Source organism: Amblyomma mixtum, chromosome 7, assembly GCF_055824585.1.
Source record: "Amblyomma mixtum isolate Tamu chromosome 7, ASM5582458v1, whole genome shotgun sequence".
NCBI lineage: Eukaryota > Metazoa > Arthropoda > Arachnida > Ixodida > Ixodidae > Amblyomma > Amblyomma mixtum.
The window spans coordinates 8,544,488-8,565,052 of NC_143018.1; the positions used below are offsets into that span (position 1 = coordinate 8,544,488).

A 20,565-nucleotide genomic window follows, 5' to 3' on the forward strand; every position below is an offset into this window, starting at 1 on the left:
ATTACATTGGCTTGTAAACAAAAAAAATGCAAACAAAGTGATTTCTGAATCACAGAATCACTGTTTTGTTCAATGCGACAAGTCTAGTCGCCAGCATAATTGTGTGTGCATGTGTTGTGGGGTTTAAATAGGGGACTAATACCCCTGTCACACGGCCAGTTTCAATGGCCATCGAGTCGAGGGCCATCGAGATTTTCGATCGCCATCGAACTCGAGGGAGTTGTGGAGCTGCTACACGGCAAAACTCAATGGCCATTGAAATCGTTCTCGCGTCTTACGCCAAGCTCGTGCGGCGCCACAGTCGCTACGTTCGGTTTCGCGCAAATAACAAAAAAATATTGACGAAACTTAACTAAATATTGAAATACACTTTTTTGCAGTCATAAGGCGTGTTCACACTTGTTCAGAAATCCGGCAAGCGAAGCGGATTCGCTCGCCGCAAAAACTAGGACCTGTTCTCATCTGTTGACGCCCGGGCGAGTTGGAACGGCCGCGCCGCTGCTGCTTCTCGCTGTGCGCACCACGTCGCCGCTCGCGGCGTACACAGATACAGTGAGAAAAGAGCATAAATTTAAGCTGTATACGTACCACGAGCGTATGCACGCTTACGTACGATAAACGCAGGCGCATTCCCACATTTAGTTCAGCGTATGCTAGCAGAGACGCAAAAATAAACTCAGCATCTAGTGGCGCCATCTGGTTGTCAAAGCGGGAACCATTACTGTCAACAAACCGACTCTCTTAGGCCTAGCAGCGGCAGAATCATAACTCGAAATAAAAAATAAAGCAAATTTATCACTTATACGTTTTCTTGTAGGCAAGATGAGACGAAGCGAAAGACTGGTGCCCCATTTGTGACCAGTGAACGGACAGAAAAAGTCAGCAACAACGAGAATTCAGTCCGAAGCGAGGGGTCCGGCTTTGAAGGGCGCCGCCATGTTTGTTGTCGTTCGAAGCAATTCTAGCAACCTCGGGCAACGCTCGAAGGCCCTCGAAATCTCGATAGAGTTCCGGGCTGCTCCGTCGACTCGATAGACTATTGACTCGATGGCCATTCAAACTGGCCGTGTAGCAGCGCTCGATCGCCTTCGAGTCGGTAGACTATCGGTTCGAGGGCCTTCGAAATGCCCGTGTGACAGGGGTATAATACGCTTTCCTCACTTATTTCTGGCTGACAGTTCAAACTGCTTACCCCACCCTGTGGTCGCAAGTGCTATAGAGCACATGCCAACCATGATGGGCCATGCTTTGTGGGGAAACAAAGGAATACGACAAGAGCTGACTCAGAAAAGCATTTGTTGCTGCAACAACAATAACGCTGGCTAGCAACACAATATGCTGAGGGATTGAGGTCATCTGATGCTTCATCATCAGTGCTTGCCCATGCTAGTGCAGGGGAGAAGCTCTGTGAGGCTGGACGGGATGGGAGAGTGTGTGCAGTGTAGGAAGACTGTGATGCAGTTGTGGTACTGTTCTTTATGTGCTGCACAGGACCACTTGATGCTGATTAGAGAGGACCAGTTTGACAAGTCGATGCTGCATCGTCTTCCCCTGGACAAGGCTGTGGAATTCATCAAGCAGTGTGGACAAAACAGCTTCCACATTGGCACAGACACCAGCGGTAGGGCCCTGTATAACCTGACCTCATATTAAGTGTCCTTTTGTAGGTACAGGGTTAGTCAAAAGTTCCAAGGCCACAGGGTTTGCTTTTGACCAGCATGGTCGGGCAGTTGAGATACCCTCAAAGCTCAAAATATCTCTAGAGAATAGAAGAACGATCGTTCTACCATCTGAGAACCTTGATAGCGTTATCGGAATCTTAAGTGCCAGGATATACCGATGAAAAGTGGACCTTGTGGCCTGGAAACTTTTGACCAACCCTGTACCTGTAGATGTGGGCTAGTTTGTCATGGAAATAATGATTAAGCGTATGTTTGGGATAAATTTGTTACTGTGGAAAAAAAAAATGTTCTGGGAGGCAATTTTGTGTGCATAGTTACAACGGAAAGGAAAATCTGCTGTTTGATTTGTAACTGTCCAGCTGTTCAACAGGGAGGCTGCCACCTGACTATTGCACACCATGCGGAGAAAGTGTACAAAAAAAGGGACAAAATATGTGCAGGGTGATCGAGATGGGGTTACCCATTGCAATACCTCTGTTAAGCATGCGTGTGCCAGTTAAAAATGAACATGATGGCATGAAAAGTGTTGCACACAATGTTTTGTACCTGATGATTATGAAAGTAGCATCAGTAACTGTGTAGAGGGGTGTAGTTTGTGTACTAGAACTATTCAGCACTATGTGACAACAGAGCACGAAGTGCATGATGTACAGCCTTTGTCAAAAGTTTGGAGCCCAGGGTGTTTTCTTTTGAGCCACACTATGTCGTTCTTAATGTATCTCTAGTGCTCCAAATTTCCTGGACATAAGAAGATTTCTGGTACTGCCTCCTGCAATAGGTAGGACTTCCAGGAATGCTCCTGGAGTCCCAATATAAAGCTTGGAAGTGAACCCCTTGGGCTCTAAACTTTTGACAAAGACTGTACCTCATTACGAGCTTTTAGTGCCAAAGCATGATTAGCCTCCTACCCAGCAAAATCAAAAGGTAGACTGAAGCCTCCCAGAGAGTCACGAAAGGAAAGGAAAGGTGCATAACTGCCTTCCTGGGTCAGTGGACACCTCAATCACACTAGAGTTGAGGTTGTGGCAGAAAGGAGTTGTTGGCTAGAGGTACAATCGGAGACAAAAGTCTCCGGACCACGTGTTCCTCTAAAAAAGCCGATAGCTCTGCTATTAGTCGGCGGCTGGAGACCACACTTGTGAAGGTAAAAGTTAATTTTCTGTTCTTTCATCTCCTCACGTGCAGTCTCCAGCCGCTGTCTGGTAGTAGAGCTACAAGCTTCGTTTGAGGAACACGTGGTCCGGAGACTTGTGTCCCCGACTGTACATGGCTTGGTGTCCACCCGCAAAAAACCATGTTTTGGCAGAATATTTCGGGCTTGGCAGTGCTAAATGGCCTGCCACATTTTTTTTTCATAGCATTTTTAAGCCTCAAAATGCTGTTTGACAGTGTTATTTGCAACTGGTGTGAACTGACTGACGTGCACTGGCCAGTTATTCGTTTTCATGAGAGGTAAAGGGTACTTTTTGGCTCTGCAGGCTTGAAATGTAAATGTCTGGATTTTTTTGGCTTCTTGTTTGGTGCACGCGAGTTGTCTGTGCTTTGTTCACAGATTGCTATCTTCATTTCTTGGAGTCTGTACTCCTGCGAGATGCAGTAGAGGCCATTTAACAAAATACAACAAAAATTTGACGGAAAAAATATGGCATCTCCTAGACTGAATGGTTGAAAGTCATTTATTCTTCCCTCTCATAGACTTCTGCAAGGATGCTGTGTTCTCGCTGACCACCGAGTACAACAACGGTGCGCTGCCGTGCCAGTGCAACATTGACGGCTCCCTGTCCTTTGAGTGCGAGCGCTTTGGAGGCCAGTGCCAGTGCAAGGAGAACGTCATTGGCCGCACTTGCTCCCAGTGCCGCACCGGGTACTTTGGCTTCCCAGCCTGCCAGCCATGCGACTGCCCCAATACGGCTGTCTGCCACCCAGTCACCGGGCAGTGCATCTGTCCGCCTCGCGTCACCGGAGACAAGTGCGACACCTGCATGCCCCTCACCTTCGGCTATACTCGCATTGTGGGATGTGAGGTTCGTCTGATTTTCATTTGCCTTCACATTGCTTACGCTTCAGAGGATAAAAAGGAGCATGAAAGAGAAATAAGATAAAATGAATGACTGCGGGGTTTAACTTTTTGTATTTCAGTTTCTTGATGATCTATAATGGTACTATTAGGACAATGTAGTGATGGAGGATCAAATTCTAGGCCACGTCACAGGAAGGCGCTAATGGGTTTCCAAGTGCAGGCACTGCAGGAAGAACGTCAAAGTGGAATGAAGGTTGTTGGCATTGGAGCTTGTATGTTTCAGAGGTGTGTGAGTATGTCACTGATGAAGCACAACAGTACACACTGTAGTAAGATACAAGTCAAGAGGACAGCAAAAAATACCCCTCAAAGGAGGCCTTCCAGCCAGTGGCATCGACCAGTTGTCATGACGTCGTGGTTAATCCCATTTCACAGAGGCACTTGCAGTCACCTGCAATATCACACTACACTCGTTACCCACTTTTTATGGCAATGCAGCAGATTCCAGGCACTAAAGAGAAGGATATGGCCCTTTGTCCCCATACCTAAACATCCTTTTTAAGAAGTGTTTGGTAGCAGCCCACTTCTCTGACTCTGAATTGTAGTATCATGCACTGACAGAGCTTAAGCATACTGAGGTGCATAGTTGCAAAAGTCTAAGAGCCACACAGGCTCATAGTGATTGCTAGCTGTCTGGCATATGTGTTCTTCCTGTCCATCTCTTGCTTGAGGGCTGTGGACTTTGAGATGTGTTCAAATTAGTTCTTGCGTGCATTGCACCACGAAAGGAAGGCTAAGCAATGCATGAAAAAGAAAAGCGATATCACACCCTTTTCCAGACCTTGAATACCTTTCTTGTTGTCTTCCTGGTAGGAAGTAGAGAGACCTCTTGGCTGAAGCATTTGTCATGGCAGTCGGTATGATTCAGGCCACTGATGGTTCTTTGACAGTTTAGTTGTAAGAGCATTTTTTTGCTGTACACGTAGCAGCTGCTTCATTCCTCATGCTACAATACGATGTTTAGAAGAGCCATGGTAGGCATTAACATATTTCATAGCAGTCTCTGCTTCGTTCTGGTGAAGACATTCACTGCCTCTCACCTGTATCCCGTATGTGTATTTGAACATGCTTCCAGAACCATGCTGTTGAGATGTAGAGAAAGAGAGTGCACAAATCGAAGACCAGTGACAACATCTGTATTCTTCACTCTATTACTGTGCATCTCAGCAGCACGGTCTTCCAGACGCTAATCAGTGCCATTTGCATGAATACACAAGAAAAATATACGTGTTGGCCTCTCTTTCCAGGAATGCAACTGCAACCCTCACGGTGTCCAAGGCGGCAACCTCCAGTGTGATTTACAGACTGGCCAGTGCAGGTGTGTGTGTGCAGTTTAATTCTTTTGCAGCAATAATTGCATGAGGGACCTTCTTTGCGGTTTACAAGGTCCATTGTCAGAGTTGTCAGCATGCTAGTTGTTGTTTGTCATCACTTCAAACTCTTGTGTTCCCCCTTCTCGCACAGCTGTCTGGAAGTATTTTGTGCATTGTTATTGCGAAGAGCTTAGGTTTCTGGTTACAGCAATTAAGCAGCTTATGCAAAGTTTCATATGCAAGGGCGAGGTAATATTGCTGAAACAAACAAGAAAAAGATGTTTTCACAATTAATACAATAGACTCATGGTAGTTCAAACACTGATAATTCATACTTTTGGTTAATTCAAGTGAATTTCAAAATTTTGGTTTGCTGGCTCTATTTTCAATGCATTTCAAAGGCACTTAATATGTACCGCGATTTCTCTAAAATTTGATTAATTCAAACTTATTGTGTTGCTCCAACACTCCCGGCGCACGAAAGAGTGGCAACTGAGGTCAGATACATCAAGTTTGTGGCGCCGCTTGAGCTGTAAATTCGATTCCTCCAACTCGGTCGCGGTCCGAAGGCAGGCGCCATGTAGAGGGTCGATCGGCACTCGAAGTGATTAGAGGTGCCCTTTTGCACATAGTTTCATTTTCTGAGCTTTGCTACCAGCCCGCGACAATTGCGGCTATGCCAAGTCCAGCTGCACGCCGGTTCGGACACTGACTGATGTGGCCCTAGTATTTTTTTCATTTTGCAGGCATCTTGCCTTTCTGGTGCAAATGTGCATTCTGCTAGCTTCTGTCCGCGTGGTCCCGTGCATCGATAATGCGCGCTCATCACAAACTGCTCACTGTGTAGCTCCACTGCTACCATGTTGCACCTGTGAAGGAGGTCACAGAAAGCCTCACGATTTTGGATCTGCTCTGCTTTGATAATCCTGAGAGTGTGCATGCAGTACATCATGACGAAATTGCGAAAAAAAATCGTCACTGTCTAGTTTTCACTGAAAAGCTGATGGCCATTGCCTATTTTTTCACTAAATAAATTTTCTGTGGTGTAAAGTGTTTTTTTTTTAAGTTTTTTTTGTAGCCATTTAATGATTAGATGTTTGGATAATTCAGGTGCTTTTTAGTCACTTGAGATCCCAACTAGCATAGTATTACTCTATTGGGAAACCAGTGCATTACTGATTACTCTTTTTCAACCTCACAATCATTTGAAGGTTGCTGGTTGAGTAAACATATCACTGCCTTTCACCAATATTTTATACTGTGCTAAAGCTTTTATCTACATTTTTATAAAGAAATAGATCAAAAATCGTATTTGTCTGCACAGATCCATAAAGCAAATCACATTTAGTTTGGGATCATAGTAAGGTGGACTTCTGAGAATTCAAACTTCTGTTAATTCAAACTTCTGATAATTAAAAAGAAAAAAAAACATTCGGTCCCTTTAAGTTTTAACTAATGAGAGACTACTATATGTTAAGTTGGGTTTTTTTTCCGGACAAAGTGTGCAATCTGTACAAATTTACACTGGCTTAGTGTGCGTAGTTCACCCTAAGCTCCGGCTTTCTTTTCAGAGTATGAACATGGTTTTACTTCTGTGTATATAGTGTTTGAATGGATTCTGTACAAGAATAAAATGGGCTTGTCAGTATGCTTGCCCTACAGAAGGAACACAGTGCACAAGAGGGGATGAAAGGTCAAGACAGTGCATATGCAATGCAGCTTTTGTATTGTCTTTATCTTTTGTACCATCTTGTGCACTTTATTCTTTATGTGATATAATATTAAAGGCCTATCGCTAAACATAAGAATTGAAAATGTAGACTTGTTATAACCGGATGGCTGCTGTTTTTGTTGGATTTCAGGTGCAAGAGCAGCATTGTGGGCCGCACCTGTGATGAGTGCAAGTGGGGCTACTGGGACTTCCCACGCTGCCGTCTCTGCAACTGCGACCTCCGGGGAACCGTGGAGGAGATTTGTAACCAGGACACGGCAGAGTGCTTTTGCAAGGTGTGAGAAAAAAGCTTGTGTAAAAAAAGGAGTCAACACAGTTGCAACCACAGTGCATGGATTTAACTCAAAATGAATGGAATTTAGATGTGGAACCCTTTAGCTCGTTGAAAATGAGTTAAGCTATTTAGTGCAAAATTAGTCAAGTACTGCAGAAAGTGGCGTGTGGTGAAATTTATTATTTATGCCAGGCTGTTAAAAAGGCAAATCAATGAATTATGCAGAAATATTGCATTTTGAGAGGCATTGTACTGTTGATGAGGATCAGCTGGACTGCATGCAGTTAAATAGGTTCTTATTTGTCACAGCATTTAGGTCACTGTCACTGATTCATTATTTGGGAAAATTTTTTCTGAGAGCAAATAATGTAGAATCTTGTACAAAGCTGCAAATGATTTGTTGATATTGGGTGTGAATTAATACTTGCAAGGTATGACAAGATTACGTCTCTAGACCATGATGTTTCTTCTTGTCAGTGATGCCTACTTATTAGCAGCAGAGTATATTTGTGGATCATCTTTTTACGCTTTTGTTATTGTCCGCCTCCTGCTAAGCAAGAGCATTTGCAAAAGAGGTGTCCTGTTTTAATTCCAGGAAAATGTCGTTGGAGAGTCATGTGATGAGTGCAAACCGGGGACGTTTTTCCTCGAGGAGAGCAATCCTGTAGGCTGCACCAAGTGCTTCTGCTTTGGCACCACAGATCGCTGCAGCAGTGCGCTTCTATACCGCAGTCAGGTGAGTCTTGGTTTTGAGGACGTCATCATTACAGCAGTGCTCACATCCCATCTGGTTACACTATAAGTGGATCTACTTGCAAACAGTGGCGAGTGAAAGATTGTGTCCCATGGTTTGCAGGGATGTATTCTTTGCCTCGTATTCAGTTAACTACCTAGCTTTGTTACCTGCGCCAGTGTGTTTAGTATTCATAACATAAAAGAGGTGTTTAGTATTCATAATATAAAAGAAGTGTCCTGTTAACGTTAACGTAAATAACGTAAACTTTTGTGAATATGTCTGGATGGTGGGAGATGCTCAGTGTTTGTTGGGTTGAAAACCAAAGCTTGATGCAGACTTTGCCATTGAACTTTGTATTTTGGCTTTCCAGTAAAAACACCATTGGGCCCAGTTGAGCTTCCCGCTTGGAATCAATAGGAATAAAATGAGCCTAGTACAGCCAATTGGATTCTTGGGTAGTTGGGTAGTTGGGTGGAGCTCAGTTGGGTAGTCCAATTGGTTTCTTTTGTACCTGCTGGACTGTTCAGTTTGTTCTTCTATTCCAGTTGGATCATCCATCACCCAAATGCTTTCCTCGCTTTTAACTGAATGGTTAAATTGTTGTGCAAGGTTCCAGTCCATTTCACCAATTGTTCCGCCTGAATTCTAAATTATGCCAAGCTATTGAGCGAACAAGTTCTAGTCTTATGTGCTCAAGGAAAGTCATAGGTGCCGGTTCTTTAAGTCCACTATGCCTGCATCTCGCTACATCGCAGTCTGTGATTGCATGCAGATTGTGGAAATGGATGGCTGGACAGCTCTTGGCCTCAACGTGGTGGGAGAGCTGACCCACGAAGACCTGTACGCACCCATATCCTCTTCACCCAGCCATGTGGAAGTGACTCCACCTTCAGTGCTGCCTGTGGGCTCCCTGCTGTACTTTGCAGCTCCTTCACCATACCTGGGAAACAAGGCAAGCATATTCCACACTTGCTGGCCTATCTTCTCTGTCCCTTTTCTCCATGACATTTAAGGACAAAATAGGAATTGGCAATTGCCAATAAGCTCAAATTCTCAACCGGTCAAATTCATATGAGGCAGAGTGGTGTAAGTAACTATCGTGAAAGAATCAAGACACGGTATCTTGAGTTGTTTTTAGCGCTTAAGTCATAGACTCAGGCCTATGAGAATTTCTGCAGGGATACCACAGTGGACTGATTTTGCTCTTTGAGTGGGTAGAGATGTTTATTCAGCCAGAATAGTTTTTTTTACTTGTTACAAAATTTTTATGCCAGCATTTTAGCAGTTTTGCAGAAATTAAAAAAAAAGAAAGGAGTGAAGTTATGTGCATCGATTGACTAGGCATTAGTGAATGTTCGATAATTCACTTCCATTCACTTCGATCTGAATGTTTGGTATTCGAAATTTTGAAGTATTCATCTTGAGTGAATCACATTTCTGGAACTCCTGGTGTGTATGGCATCGGTATGGCACTGCAGCGAGTGTGCAACAAAGTCCCAACTCCGCGCCACTTACCTGCGCTCCCGCGCATATGCTGGGGCCGGTGTGCTAATGCTCGTGGCAACAGATGCGAGCAGTGAGAAGCGCGGTGCCCAGATCTGTACCTGCCACATGTCTACAGGCGCGTTACTGCAGTGCGCATCTGCCAGAACCGGCACGGTGGCATGCATCAATAGAGAGCTTTAACATAGCACAATCCACCTCCGCACACCGCCGTTGTGCATGTGGTGATAGGTCCTGATGGGGCAGGCAGCTGGCCGGCGCCTTGTGTCCTCGAGGCTACCTGAGCTTGGCAGTGGCTTCCCGTGGAAGGGGATTGCGCCATGCCAGATCTCTTTAATCAGAGGCCGCGCGACTTCCTTGACTTCTGCGGAATTAGTCTGAGCTGTCTGCAGCTGCTGCAGTGATTCTTCTCCGCATGAATTTCGTTAAACAAGTAAAGCAGCTGTGCAAAGGCTGTTAAACAGCAAGTGTCATGGAGTCATCGCTTAAAAGCAACAGGTGTACAACAGTGCAGTTGCAATTAAGAACAGCAGTTGGAGCCCCACGTATAGGTCTCGCACCTTACAGTTACTATGGCACTGCATAAATGTCAGCTGTCCAAATTTCCGATGGCCATTTTTGCAGAAAGTCAAACAGCTTCAATGAGTTGTTTAACAAAGCTTCAATGCATTCTCTTTTTTCATATAGTGTCCTTGTGTGTTTGAAAAACACATGATTTTGAAAAAGCCTATTATGCCGCTCAACCTTTTTTGTGTGTGCCTGAGTTAATCAAAATATTTGCTTCAAAATTATTTGAAGGAAATTACTGTTTGCTTGGAATTTGCTCAGAATTCGCTTCAAACAAAAAAAAAATCACTATTTGCTCATGCTTATGATTGAACCCTGCAACGGAAAAACTTCTAGAGTTGGGAACAGATTCATTCCCATTGATGATCCTTCTCGCTTGGTGCCATGTAACAATTTGTCTTCATAGACTTCAAAAAATCTGTCTTCACTCTATAAATTTAGTCTTTTAAAAAAGCCAACAAATTTAGGAGAGCAAAACTTGACTCTATATTCAGAGACAAAATTAATTTTTGTAGAAAAGCGTCTGGAATTCACCTTTTTTTTACTACATTTGCCAAATGACCCTGGTAGTAACAAATATCGTATCGATGTTGCTTCTACATCATGGGCCGTGACTTTCCTTTCAGGTCACGTCCTATGGCGGAATGCTGTCCTTCAGCCTTTCAACCACTGTGGATAACACTGTGGACTTTGGCAGCGTCATTGGTCCTGACATTATCCTCACGGTAAATTTTTACATCATTACCGTTTGCTGAGTGATAGCTTATCCCACACCTTGACCTGGGGTTTCGTTTTGCACAGGGCAACAACTTCACTTTGGTGCACGAACATCTGGAGCAGCCTGCAGCTGGCATTCCGCTCGACTTCAGTGTCAAGTTGCTGGAGGTAAGCTGCTCATTCCCACATGAAAATTGAGATGTGGTAGACTTTTGTCATGGGTCCACCAATTCCAGCTGGAAAAGCACTTTTCCAGCTTAGTTTTGAGCTGGAGTGATGTGAAGTAGAACAGATTCCAGCTGGAACTAGTTGGAAGTAGAAATTCTTCAGCTGAAATAAAAAAAAAAATTCTAGCTAGATATGAGTTCCAGTTCCATAATCCAGTGGGAAGTGACTTTTTCCGGCTGGAAGGAGAAGACCTCCTAGCAGTGACTGAATGGTTTCTAGTCTTTCTTTTTCACAGTATGCCACTCACTACCTGGCTTGAGAGATTGTAACTGATGGCAGTGAAAGGGCATGCAAAGTGTTCTAAGCCTCCCCACTTGTGCTAAGCTTGTGAGCGTGTGATGTGGACATACCAAGGTGATGTAGCTCAAAAGAGGCAACATGATTTAGCTACACTTGACACGCCTGACTGATTTACTGGCAATAATGAAGAGACTATATCACTATGCATTGTCATCTTGATGAGTACGTGTATCTAGATTTAAAGAAACACCTACCCCTGTTTTTATACAGAGGCAGTAAAACAGTACAAAGGTAAACAAACTATTGCTTCATGCATTATCGTTGTGTAAATTTCATGCAGGGTGCTGGAATCGTGGTTGCATGAGCTTCTTCACCTACATGCACACTGAGGAAGACTCTGTAACATAAGCATTAATTTTTTTTTTCAGTAATTTAGAAAAATGTTCATTTTAATTTGTAAAATCTTTTCTGTTGTTGATTTATTGCTCTCATGGAATATGGCAATTTGTGAAACTTAGTAGGATTGTGGTTAGTCAACTTTGCATTCATAACTGAGTGAAAAAACGGTTGAGCTACTGTATTTACTCGATTTTACCGCGCCTTCCATTGTAACAGGCACCTGCTTTTTTAAGGTCAGAAAAAAAAAGTGCTGTTTCTTCGACTGTAATGTACTTGTACTCAGTTGTAACGCCTCCATCGAAATTCTAGAGGCCAGTGTACTGTGCGATGTCAGTGCACGTTATAGAACCCCAGGTGGTCGAAATTTCCGGAGCCCTTCACTACGGCGTCCCTCATAGCCCGAGTAGCTTTGGGACATTAAATCTCAATAAACTAAACCAGTCAGTTCTAACGCACATTTCACTTTAGGCGATTTTTTTCCAGAAAAAAAGATGTGCATTAGAATTGCGCAAGTACAGTAATCCACTGTAAAAATTGTGCAAAAGAACTTTGGTGGAAGTAGAACAGGCATGTGGTTCTCAACTTTATACTTTTGATTCAACAAAACTGCTTCTATAAAAGCTGAATATTTGTTGAAGTAGACGTGTGAATAAATATAAAGACAGACCAACAAAAACAAAAGATTTTTATCTGCAGAGGTGTCTCAATCCAGCAGCAATACAAACAAAAAGAAAAACAAAAAGAAGAGAGAGATTCAAAGAGCATCATGAAGCAAAGATCGGGCCCTGTTAAAAAAAAGACGATTTCACTGCTGGTGAGAGTGACCAGGGGATAGCAGATGATCACTTCCTAACTTATGAAAAGCCTCGATCACACCTCAGATGGATAGATCCCAGTTTTGAAGAGAACTCCAACTCTATCAAAACACGGTGACGCGCCTCACCCATTGTGCTGCGTGGAAAGATGAGTGTTTGCACTGGCATGCTTTTGTCGCTCTCTGATCAGAGCATACGACTCAGATATTTAGGCCAGGGGTTCTCAAATCGGGTTCTGCAGAACTTAGGCTTTCACTATGGGGTCGTACTGACTTGCCCAGCTCTTTGCACTAATTAAGGTGAAGACACACTTTGTGCTTTTACAGGTGACAGTGTGTGGTCACGTTAACATTCATGCGATTCTCTTTCAGGGTGAGTTCCGTCAGCTGGGAGGGCGCAAGGTCACACGGGAACAACTCATGGTGACCCTGGTGAACCTGGATGGGCTCTACATCAGGGCTTCCTACTTCCAACCCTCACTGCAAGTCAGGTACGCAGAATGAACAAGAGGCCAGCACAAGACAGCTGACTGGGTCTGTTCGTCTCTTGGCACATAGCTTGGCTCACATAACAAGGATATTTACAAGAAAACTGGACAGCACTCATAGTGCTCTTTTGTAACTGCTTTCGTTGTGTGTGTCGAGCTGCATGTCAAGAGGCTGACATACTTCATGTGGTATGTCTGTGACTTTCTTTACACGGGTTCGTTTTGAATGCTAGCAGTCAGACTTCAGTTCAGAAATTTTTATGATGTAAAAAGTGTTGAATAGTCCTTTTAAATATACCTATAGGGAGAAGTAATGTCTAATCCTTTATTGAACAAAAAAAAAAGTCTTGGTTGACCTTGCATAGCGAGGTTTTTGAACAGTAGAAGGACCAGATGCAATGTACTATCAGCTTTCACATAAGCTTAGCCATAGAAGGTATTTCTCAGTTTCCGTTGCAGAGTACCTTCTTCCTTTTTATCTGAAGGGGATAGCCACGTGCATTGATTTCCAGTTTTTTACTATGCATTGTCAATTTTACTACATTTTTACTATGCATTGTCATACAAAATCATCACATTGAAGTACACAGGTAATTGCCATTACTTACACCATTAATTCGAAACTAATGTGGCGAAAACTACATAGTCTGGATTAAGCTTGAGAGCTAAAATTTTTAATGGTCTAAGTTTAAGTTCTCTGTAAATGAATTGTTAAGAACGGCTACTTAGCCTAGTTGGTAGAGATTCATTGCTACGAGGCAGCGCACAGAGACGACGGAAAAGAAAAGACACACAGCAAGGCCCTTGCTGTGTGCCTGTTCTTGTCCGTTGTCTCTGCGCGCTGCCTCGTAGCAATGATTCTCTGTAAAATGTGCTGATGCTAGTTTGCTAAAGCTTCGAGAGAACTGCCCATGAATAGGTGTGTAGACTCTTTGCAGTAGCTCAGTTTTTACAACGTTTGGCCACTGATCTGGGGATGTGAGGTCAAATCCCAGGCACAGCAGCCACATTTTGATGAAGGCAAAATGTGGCTGCTGTGGCTGGGATCTGACCTCACTTCCCCAGATCAGCGGCCAAATTGATAGAGACAAAATGCAAGAACACCTTTGTGCACGCAGGCTCAGCAATGTTGCTATGGACACGGCACTGTCAACATACATTGCGGATGCTTCCCAAGCATTGACTGTGGAGCAGTGTCATTGCCCACCAAACTACAAGGGGACTTCTTGCGAGGTTCGTTCATTTCTTTGTAGCTGGCTGGCCTCCTGTTCACCCGATATGGTTGAATTTTTTATATGCCAGGTCGCTTTTAAGCTACTTGAAGGAACTTAGGATATTTAAAGCCTGGATGTGAATTTTGGTAATTAAAGCACTTAACATTCGTAATGCTAGCAGTTTTCAAGGCGTGTATTACTAGTGCAAACTGTGCCGCTTTTCTTCCACTGCTTGCCTGTTTTCAGCAAGTTAACCATCACAGCTGTGCTGTTACGAGTGACATAATAGCACTCCTTTCATCTCAAATTTGTAAGATAAAATGGTTGGCTGTTTGATGTAGTTAGACGATGTTTATGTTTTTATGTGTCAAAAAAACAAACTTCTCTATGTTTGAAGACTTGGTGTAACTGTGGCAACTTCACCTTAACTTCTCTGTGTCTGTGATAGCCTCCATGCTCCACAAATTTCCTGCCACTTTCAGGAATGCGCACCAGGGTTCTACCGCTCTAGGACGGGACCCTACCTGGGATTCTGCGTTCCCTGCCAGTGCAACAACCACGGAGACACCTGCGATGTGGTCACTGGGAAATGCCACGTGAGTGCTGCTTTCTCTGAATCGTCACAGCTCAGCCTCTTCGTATGCTCGTAAGGGGCGACCCTGGTCTTTGAAACCAATTTTACTAATGAAGTCACAACTGTGCAATCTTCAGGGAGCATGTATTTTTGTGTGCTGATTCGAAATATAACACTTCATTTCATGTAAAACAATGCCTTGTGCACTTATATAATATGTTATGCAAGTCTTTTGGAGAAAGCATGTAAGAAATTTTGCTGCAGGAAACTTGCTGAAATGAATGCCATTGGTTTGTGTTGACTTCAAGGAATGCATTAAGGGTAAAATTGTCATCCTGCCTATCATAGAACTTGAGTTATGGAGTTTTGAAGTCACCACTTCATAAGTGGAAAGAAAAGTTTGTATCCCCCCGTTTCTGGAGTGGGAACCTTAAACCCTATTAACTCAAGTTCTCTGATAGGCACGATAATTTTACAATTATTACCTTCCTTGATGTCACAAAAAAGTAGTGCTACACATTTAAGCAAGTCCCTTGTAGCAAAATGATTTCAAAGCTCTCTCCAAAAGGCTTGCAAAACATACTGCATAAATTTCACAAGGACTTGTTTTACTTGAAATTATATGACATATTTAGATTTGGAATCGACTGATGTGTTGCTTCTTCTAAGGTTTGTTGGAATATATATATATTTTTTTTTTCCACCTAGAGCTGCCGAGACAATACATATGGTGACCACTGTGACAAGTGCTTGCCTGGTTACCATGGTGATGCCACCAGGGGCAACCCCGATGACTGCCTCATCTGTGCCTGTCCCATTCCACTGCCATCAAATAAGTGAGTCATCCTTCTGACCACCTATTCGGCCTGTATGCAAGGTGTGTTGTGCTCAGCTTTCTGCCAGTGCTTAACGTTAAAGGACTATAGTCGCAAAATTTTTGCTTGTGCGCTTACTTCTTTCAAATGAGGTGTTAGACATTAATATACATGGATCACTGTGTGGTATTTGCCTACGACCACTAAATTACGTATTTGTTATTAAATTTTTTTTTATTACTGCTTTTGTTTCATCAGCCGAACCATGGCTGTAACGTGTAGTTGATGTAAGTTAATGTGTAGTTGATGTAAGGCACGAAAAAACGGCAATATAACGCCTGATACAGCTTTTGCTGTCATTCCAGCTTTGAAGCAGTCTCGTTTAAGTGTTGTAGTGGATTGAAACTCTGTATCAGCTTTTATATTGTAAGTTTTTTCACGCCTCACACGAGCTAAAAGCGAACTACATGTCACAGCCACCGTTCAGTTAATGAAACCGAAACAGCATGCCAGAAGAAATTCAGTAATAAATTATTTAGCGGCCATAGGCGAATACCAAGTACATGTATTCTAATGTCTAACACATCAATCGAAAGAAGAAAATGTGCAATTAAAATTAGGTGTTCATTGTCCTTTAATAGCCAGCTAGTTAGCTCCTGTCATTCAGTAATACTGAATCATGCAGGACTATTAGCTCTTAATGATTCATATTGTGTTAATAATGATAAGGTTAGTGTACCTGCATACCCTATTGCCGGATTTCCTATTTATTTTTTATTTTTTAGGTGACTGCTGCCCTCTTTCTTTTTAGACTGACTGACTATGTGTCATAAATGATTTACTCTTAAAACAGCCACCGAAGCGAAAGAGCATAGGGGAATATTTTTTTTTTATTTGTGCACGGTGTTGATCAATGGGAGGTTAATAGTGTAATTATTGTATTGCTTAAAGATAATTGATTACAGAGCAGAAGAAAAAGCAGCCACATGTAGCCGGTGGGATCCGAACCCATGATCTCTAAATTTGGTGTCCGGTGCTCTACCAACTGAGCTACCATGATGGCTGTCCAATCTTCTGCTTTCTTCTATTCATTTCATTTCCCTTGTCTGCTTAATGTACTTAGTAGGCTGTTTCAATTCTTTGCAGTTTTGCTGAAAGCTGTGAGGTTTCTCCAAGTGGACAAGAGATCAGTTGCAACTGCAAGAAAGGATATTACGGAGATCGATGTGATGTGTAAGTGTGCATGAAACAAAATTGTTGCAGACCTTACACTACTTAAGCATTTGACAGCTGCTCCCACAAGAGTAAGACTGCATGTTACTTAGGTAATGTGATGCTCTAGAATGGAAAATTTTCAAGTTCAAATTAAAAATAAATCTAATTTTTGAGTAAGGATCTTGCATCATAAAAGCTAAGAGCCATCCAAGTGTACGGTGATAGCAGTGCATTGTATAAGCACAAGAATAAGGGGGAAAGGGGTAGGGGAGGGGGGTACAATAAAACTGAACATATTTATAGAATAGGTTTGTAGTTTTAACTGAATGCACATCTGATATATTCTTGAAACTTATTAGTGCTTCTGCAGTTTGCATATTTGTTTTTTTTTTTTTCAGTAGCATGCCTCACAACATAAATCTACCTGATGAAGTAGGCTATGTGCAGTCAGAAATGCTGGGAGCACGTGAAACATTCAGCCTGTGATGACTATTGCTGCCCTCAGTACGGAGTACAGTGCTGGTTCTAACCATGATCTTCACGTATGCAGGTGTGATGCTGGCTACTTTGGCCAGCCGGACGTAATTGGCAGTACTTGTGAGCCTTGCCAGTGCAGTGGCAACATTGATCCTGAAAACCCCGCATCGTGTGACTCTGTCACTGGCGAGTGTGTGCTCTGCCTGAACAACACGTTCGGCCAAGCCTGTGAAATCTGTGCACCCGGCTACTATGGCGACGCTGTTGGGGGCAAGAACTGCCGCCGTGAGTATACCGTTCAATCCCTTTAGGGTCCTTCTGCATTTTTGTGGCGATAGCAAACTTGGGTATTCCATCTCACAAATGGTGATGGTATACCATCAGATGCGGCCTTAGGGTAGTTGGGTGGATTCCACGAAAACACAAACTTATCAGGAGGCAGCAGAGGGTTGGCAGGGTGGATGAAATTAGTGCGTGGATAAAGTAGCTACAGTTGGTATAGGACAGGGTTAACTAAGGCCAGGGGAATAGGCCTGGTTCCTTCATTGGTTGTAGTTAGTGTGATGAAACTAATGATTGGATGAAGTTAGTATGGTGAAGCTAGTGAGTGGATGTAGTTAGTGTGACGAAGCTAATCATGAACTGGGTTATGGTTCCCTTTAGTGATTATTAGAGCTCCTTGGAGCCACAAAAATTTTTTCTGATTATTCTGCACTCGAAAGTAGACAACATATGACCCAAGTCTGTGCTATAGTCCATTTTGTGGGCAGGAGTACAGAAAACATATATCTATAGGCTTTCTGTCATATAACCACCAATAAAAAGAGAAACGTTGCGTCATACAGGCTGCCCTTCCTTGCACCTGTTGCTGCTAGTTTTACATTCACAGAGAGGGTTTTGTGCTTTCTTGCGGTTTATGCTGTTTCAAGTCTAGAAAAAGCGAGCAGATGGGGTTGCACGTGCTGACGTGGCAGCAGCTTAAAGATGCTCTGAAACACCTTCTGAGGAGAGCACATGAACTCGCTCAATCACTGTGTTGTGTGTCGGGAGCACCTGAGCCAAATAATACACCTCTTCATGCAGCACAGAACCCACAATCACGTGCGAAAGTTGGCAAGCCCTTACCAGCGACTTTTTCCTACTTGCGCTCTCCTCTGTCTCACGTGTCTGCGCATGTCGGTTAAAAGATGGCTGTTAGTTAGATTCTTTCAAATGCAGCCAGTCAGTTACATCGCTCTGGCGCGTCATGGTGGGCGAAGGTGCGCCCACTTTTGAGAGTGCAAACAGTGACAAGAGAAGAGGGAAAGGCGTGAAAACATTGAAATTCAAATTTTGACTACAAATAACTCTGCTTCTGCAAAATGCATTAAAAAAATTTTTTTGCTGGTGAATATTCATGAAGCGGCATCCTTCAACAACACATCCTTTAATAACAAGTTAAATAACAAGTCCCATCACTTTGTGACAATCTGGCATTCTATGAATGTACACATTTCATTACGTTTACTCAAGGTCTCAAACATAACAAATACATATGTACATAAATGGGGAAAGTCTAACAGTAAGAGCTCATTTAGTCACCTTGATCACCCCTCGGATCTTATGGTGAATGGAGCAAAGACAGAAAAAGACCCAGGAGTTTGTGCAACAACAATTAATGCTGCTGTCAGTACACAAATAAAATTTTACAAAAGGGCAGTGAGAAAGATTGTCATGTGCTTATTGGCATAAAAGTTTAAAAAGTAGAAATAAATAACAAAATTGGTTTGTAAGAGTTGAATTTTGATCAAGAATATCGCCTATATTTAGTTATTGCAGGGTGCTTAAAAACACATCTTCAAAGTATACTGCGCACACAAAAACAAGGACGTGAAGGTACACACAAGTGCAGACCCATCCTTGTTTGTGTGTGCGCAGTATATTTTGAACATATGTCTGACCGACTCGCCCAACAACGCACCCTCTTAAGTTTAAAAACATAACTGCTCAAAATTTTGAAACTTCTTTTGAGTTAGCTAAAGGTAGAAATCATTTGAGCGTGAATTATTGTGAGTGGTGTACAGCTTTTCAGTATTGCAAACTCTCATGTTATCAGTTTTTGGTGCAAGTTTAGCGATCAACTCTCAATCTGTCATGCACAGAGATCAAGTGTACATTGCAGAATCACTCTTCATTTCTACTGCTCGAACACAGCATGCACATTGTTCATTGCTTTTGTTTTGTTTTTATCTTTTGTAGAATGTTCCTGTAACGAGTGTGGAACATACTCGTGTGATCCAGCTACAGGAATCTGCAATTGCCATAACAATGTGATTGGAGACCTCTGTGACCAGTGTGCTGTAAGGACTCATCTCATTGGCTTCTATCTTTTTCTTGATGCATATATGTGGAAGTGTGCACATTTGTGTGGATAAACACCCTAAAAATGTCCTCTGTTTCATCCTTGTTCAAATTGAAAAATGGCAAAAAAAAAACTGGAAGATTGGAATTAGTAATTGGAAGAAAAGCTGAAAAATTGGAAGAAACATTGCAAGCTTTGCGAAGTGTCTTAAAGGGAAAAAAAAATTGATAGAAAACACCGCATATTTTAAAAGTAGCTATGATGAATACTTTTGACTTGTAAGGAGCAGTTAGATAGAAGCCACACAGCAAAAATAAACTTTAATAAGCAGGCATTGACATTTTTACAATCAGAGGCAGAAAGGCATGAAAAGTATGGATTCTGGATGAACATGGGTGGATTTATTTATCTGCTGCCAGTTATGTTGTTTGACAGATTTGAGCTTTTAGGCTACGCACTAGGTGTCGTAGTGTCTACACCATGACAGCCTGACTAGTGCAAACAATTTATATGTATTTATGTGTTCAGATAACCCATTTTTTAGCTGTTATATGCTTTTGCTTACTCTTTAAAAAATCTGCTAGTGGTTTTCTCTGTTGTTTGTTGTTTTATATATGTCCTAAACATGCTGTCTGACCCTGCGGCATCTTCAGAATGCCGTAGTTGCACACCATTTACATGTTCCGTGCTCCATTTTCAGAGGTCCACATTAACCCTTTGAAAATGGCAGACTCTGAAAGTATGTTGGCTGACAAGGAAGTCATAAACATGCGTAACAAGTGTGTTACATGTTCTCGATATCTTTATGCATACTTCTGTTCGTGTAGCTCCATTCAGAGGCGTGAGAGTAAGTGTGTCATGTAAATCATTGTCAAGGTTGCTGGGCAGTAGTGTACAACAGCTTATTTTGTCTTTCAGCTTTTTGTAGCAGTAGGTAGATTCTACAACACGCTTCACCGCACAATGCGGCAGAGAAAGCAACAGTTAGAGCTCTTAGCGGACGCCACATGGCAGGTATAGTTGGAAACACAGATCTCAAAGCAGTGGTTAATTCAACGACCAATGTAATTGTCAAGACATTGGCAATGAAATTTTATATTTCGAATAAATTATGGTGTGTGAGGACTTGTACTCTCATATCTGTGCAGCAGGATAA

General features: G+C 42.6%; 1 protein-coding gene across 2 annotated transcripts in view; it reads left to right on the plus strand.

The window, feature by feature from the left end:
- Positions 1–20,565, plus strand: part of LanA (laminin subunit alpha) — a 97,346-nt gene that overhangs the window by 37,789 nt on the left and 38,992 nt on the right. For both annotated transcript variants that reach the window (XM_089551557.1, XM_089551558.1), the window contains 15 exons: positions 1,492–1,621; positions 3,378–3,706; positions 5,010–5,080; positions 6,938–7,082; positions 7,677–7,817; positions 8,590–8,769; positions 10,514–10,612; positions 10,689–10,772; positions 12,658–12,776; positions 13,892–14,006; positions 14,470–14,583; positions 15,270–15,397; positions 16,523–16,609; positions 17,142–17,353; positions 19,307–19,407. In XM_089551557.1, coding sequence (XP_089407683.1) covers positions 1,492–1,621; positions 3,378–3,706; positions 5,010–5,080; positions 6,938–7,082; positions 7,677–7,817; positions 8,590–8,769; positions 10,514–10,612; positions 10,689–10,772; positions 12,658–12,776; positions 13,892–14,006; positions 14,470–14,583; positions 15,270–15,397; positions 16,523–16,609; positions 17,142–17,353; positions 19,307–19,407 — 2,055 coding nt within the window. The remainder of the gene's footprint in view (positions 1–1,491; positions 1,622–3,377; positions 3,707–5,009; positions 5,081–6,937; positions 7,083–7,676; positions 7,818–8,589; positions 8,770–10,513; positions 10,613–10,688; positions 10,773–12,657; positions 12,777–13,891; positions 14,007–14,469; positions 14,584–15,269; positions 15,398–16,522; positions 16,610–17,141; positions 17,354–19,306; positions 19,408–20,565) is intronic.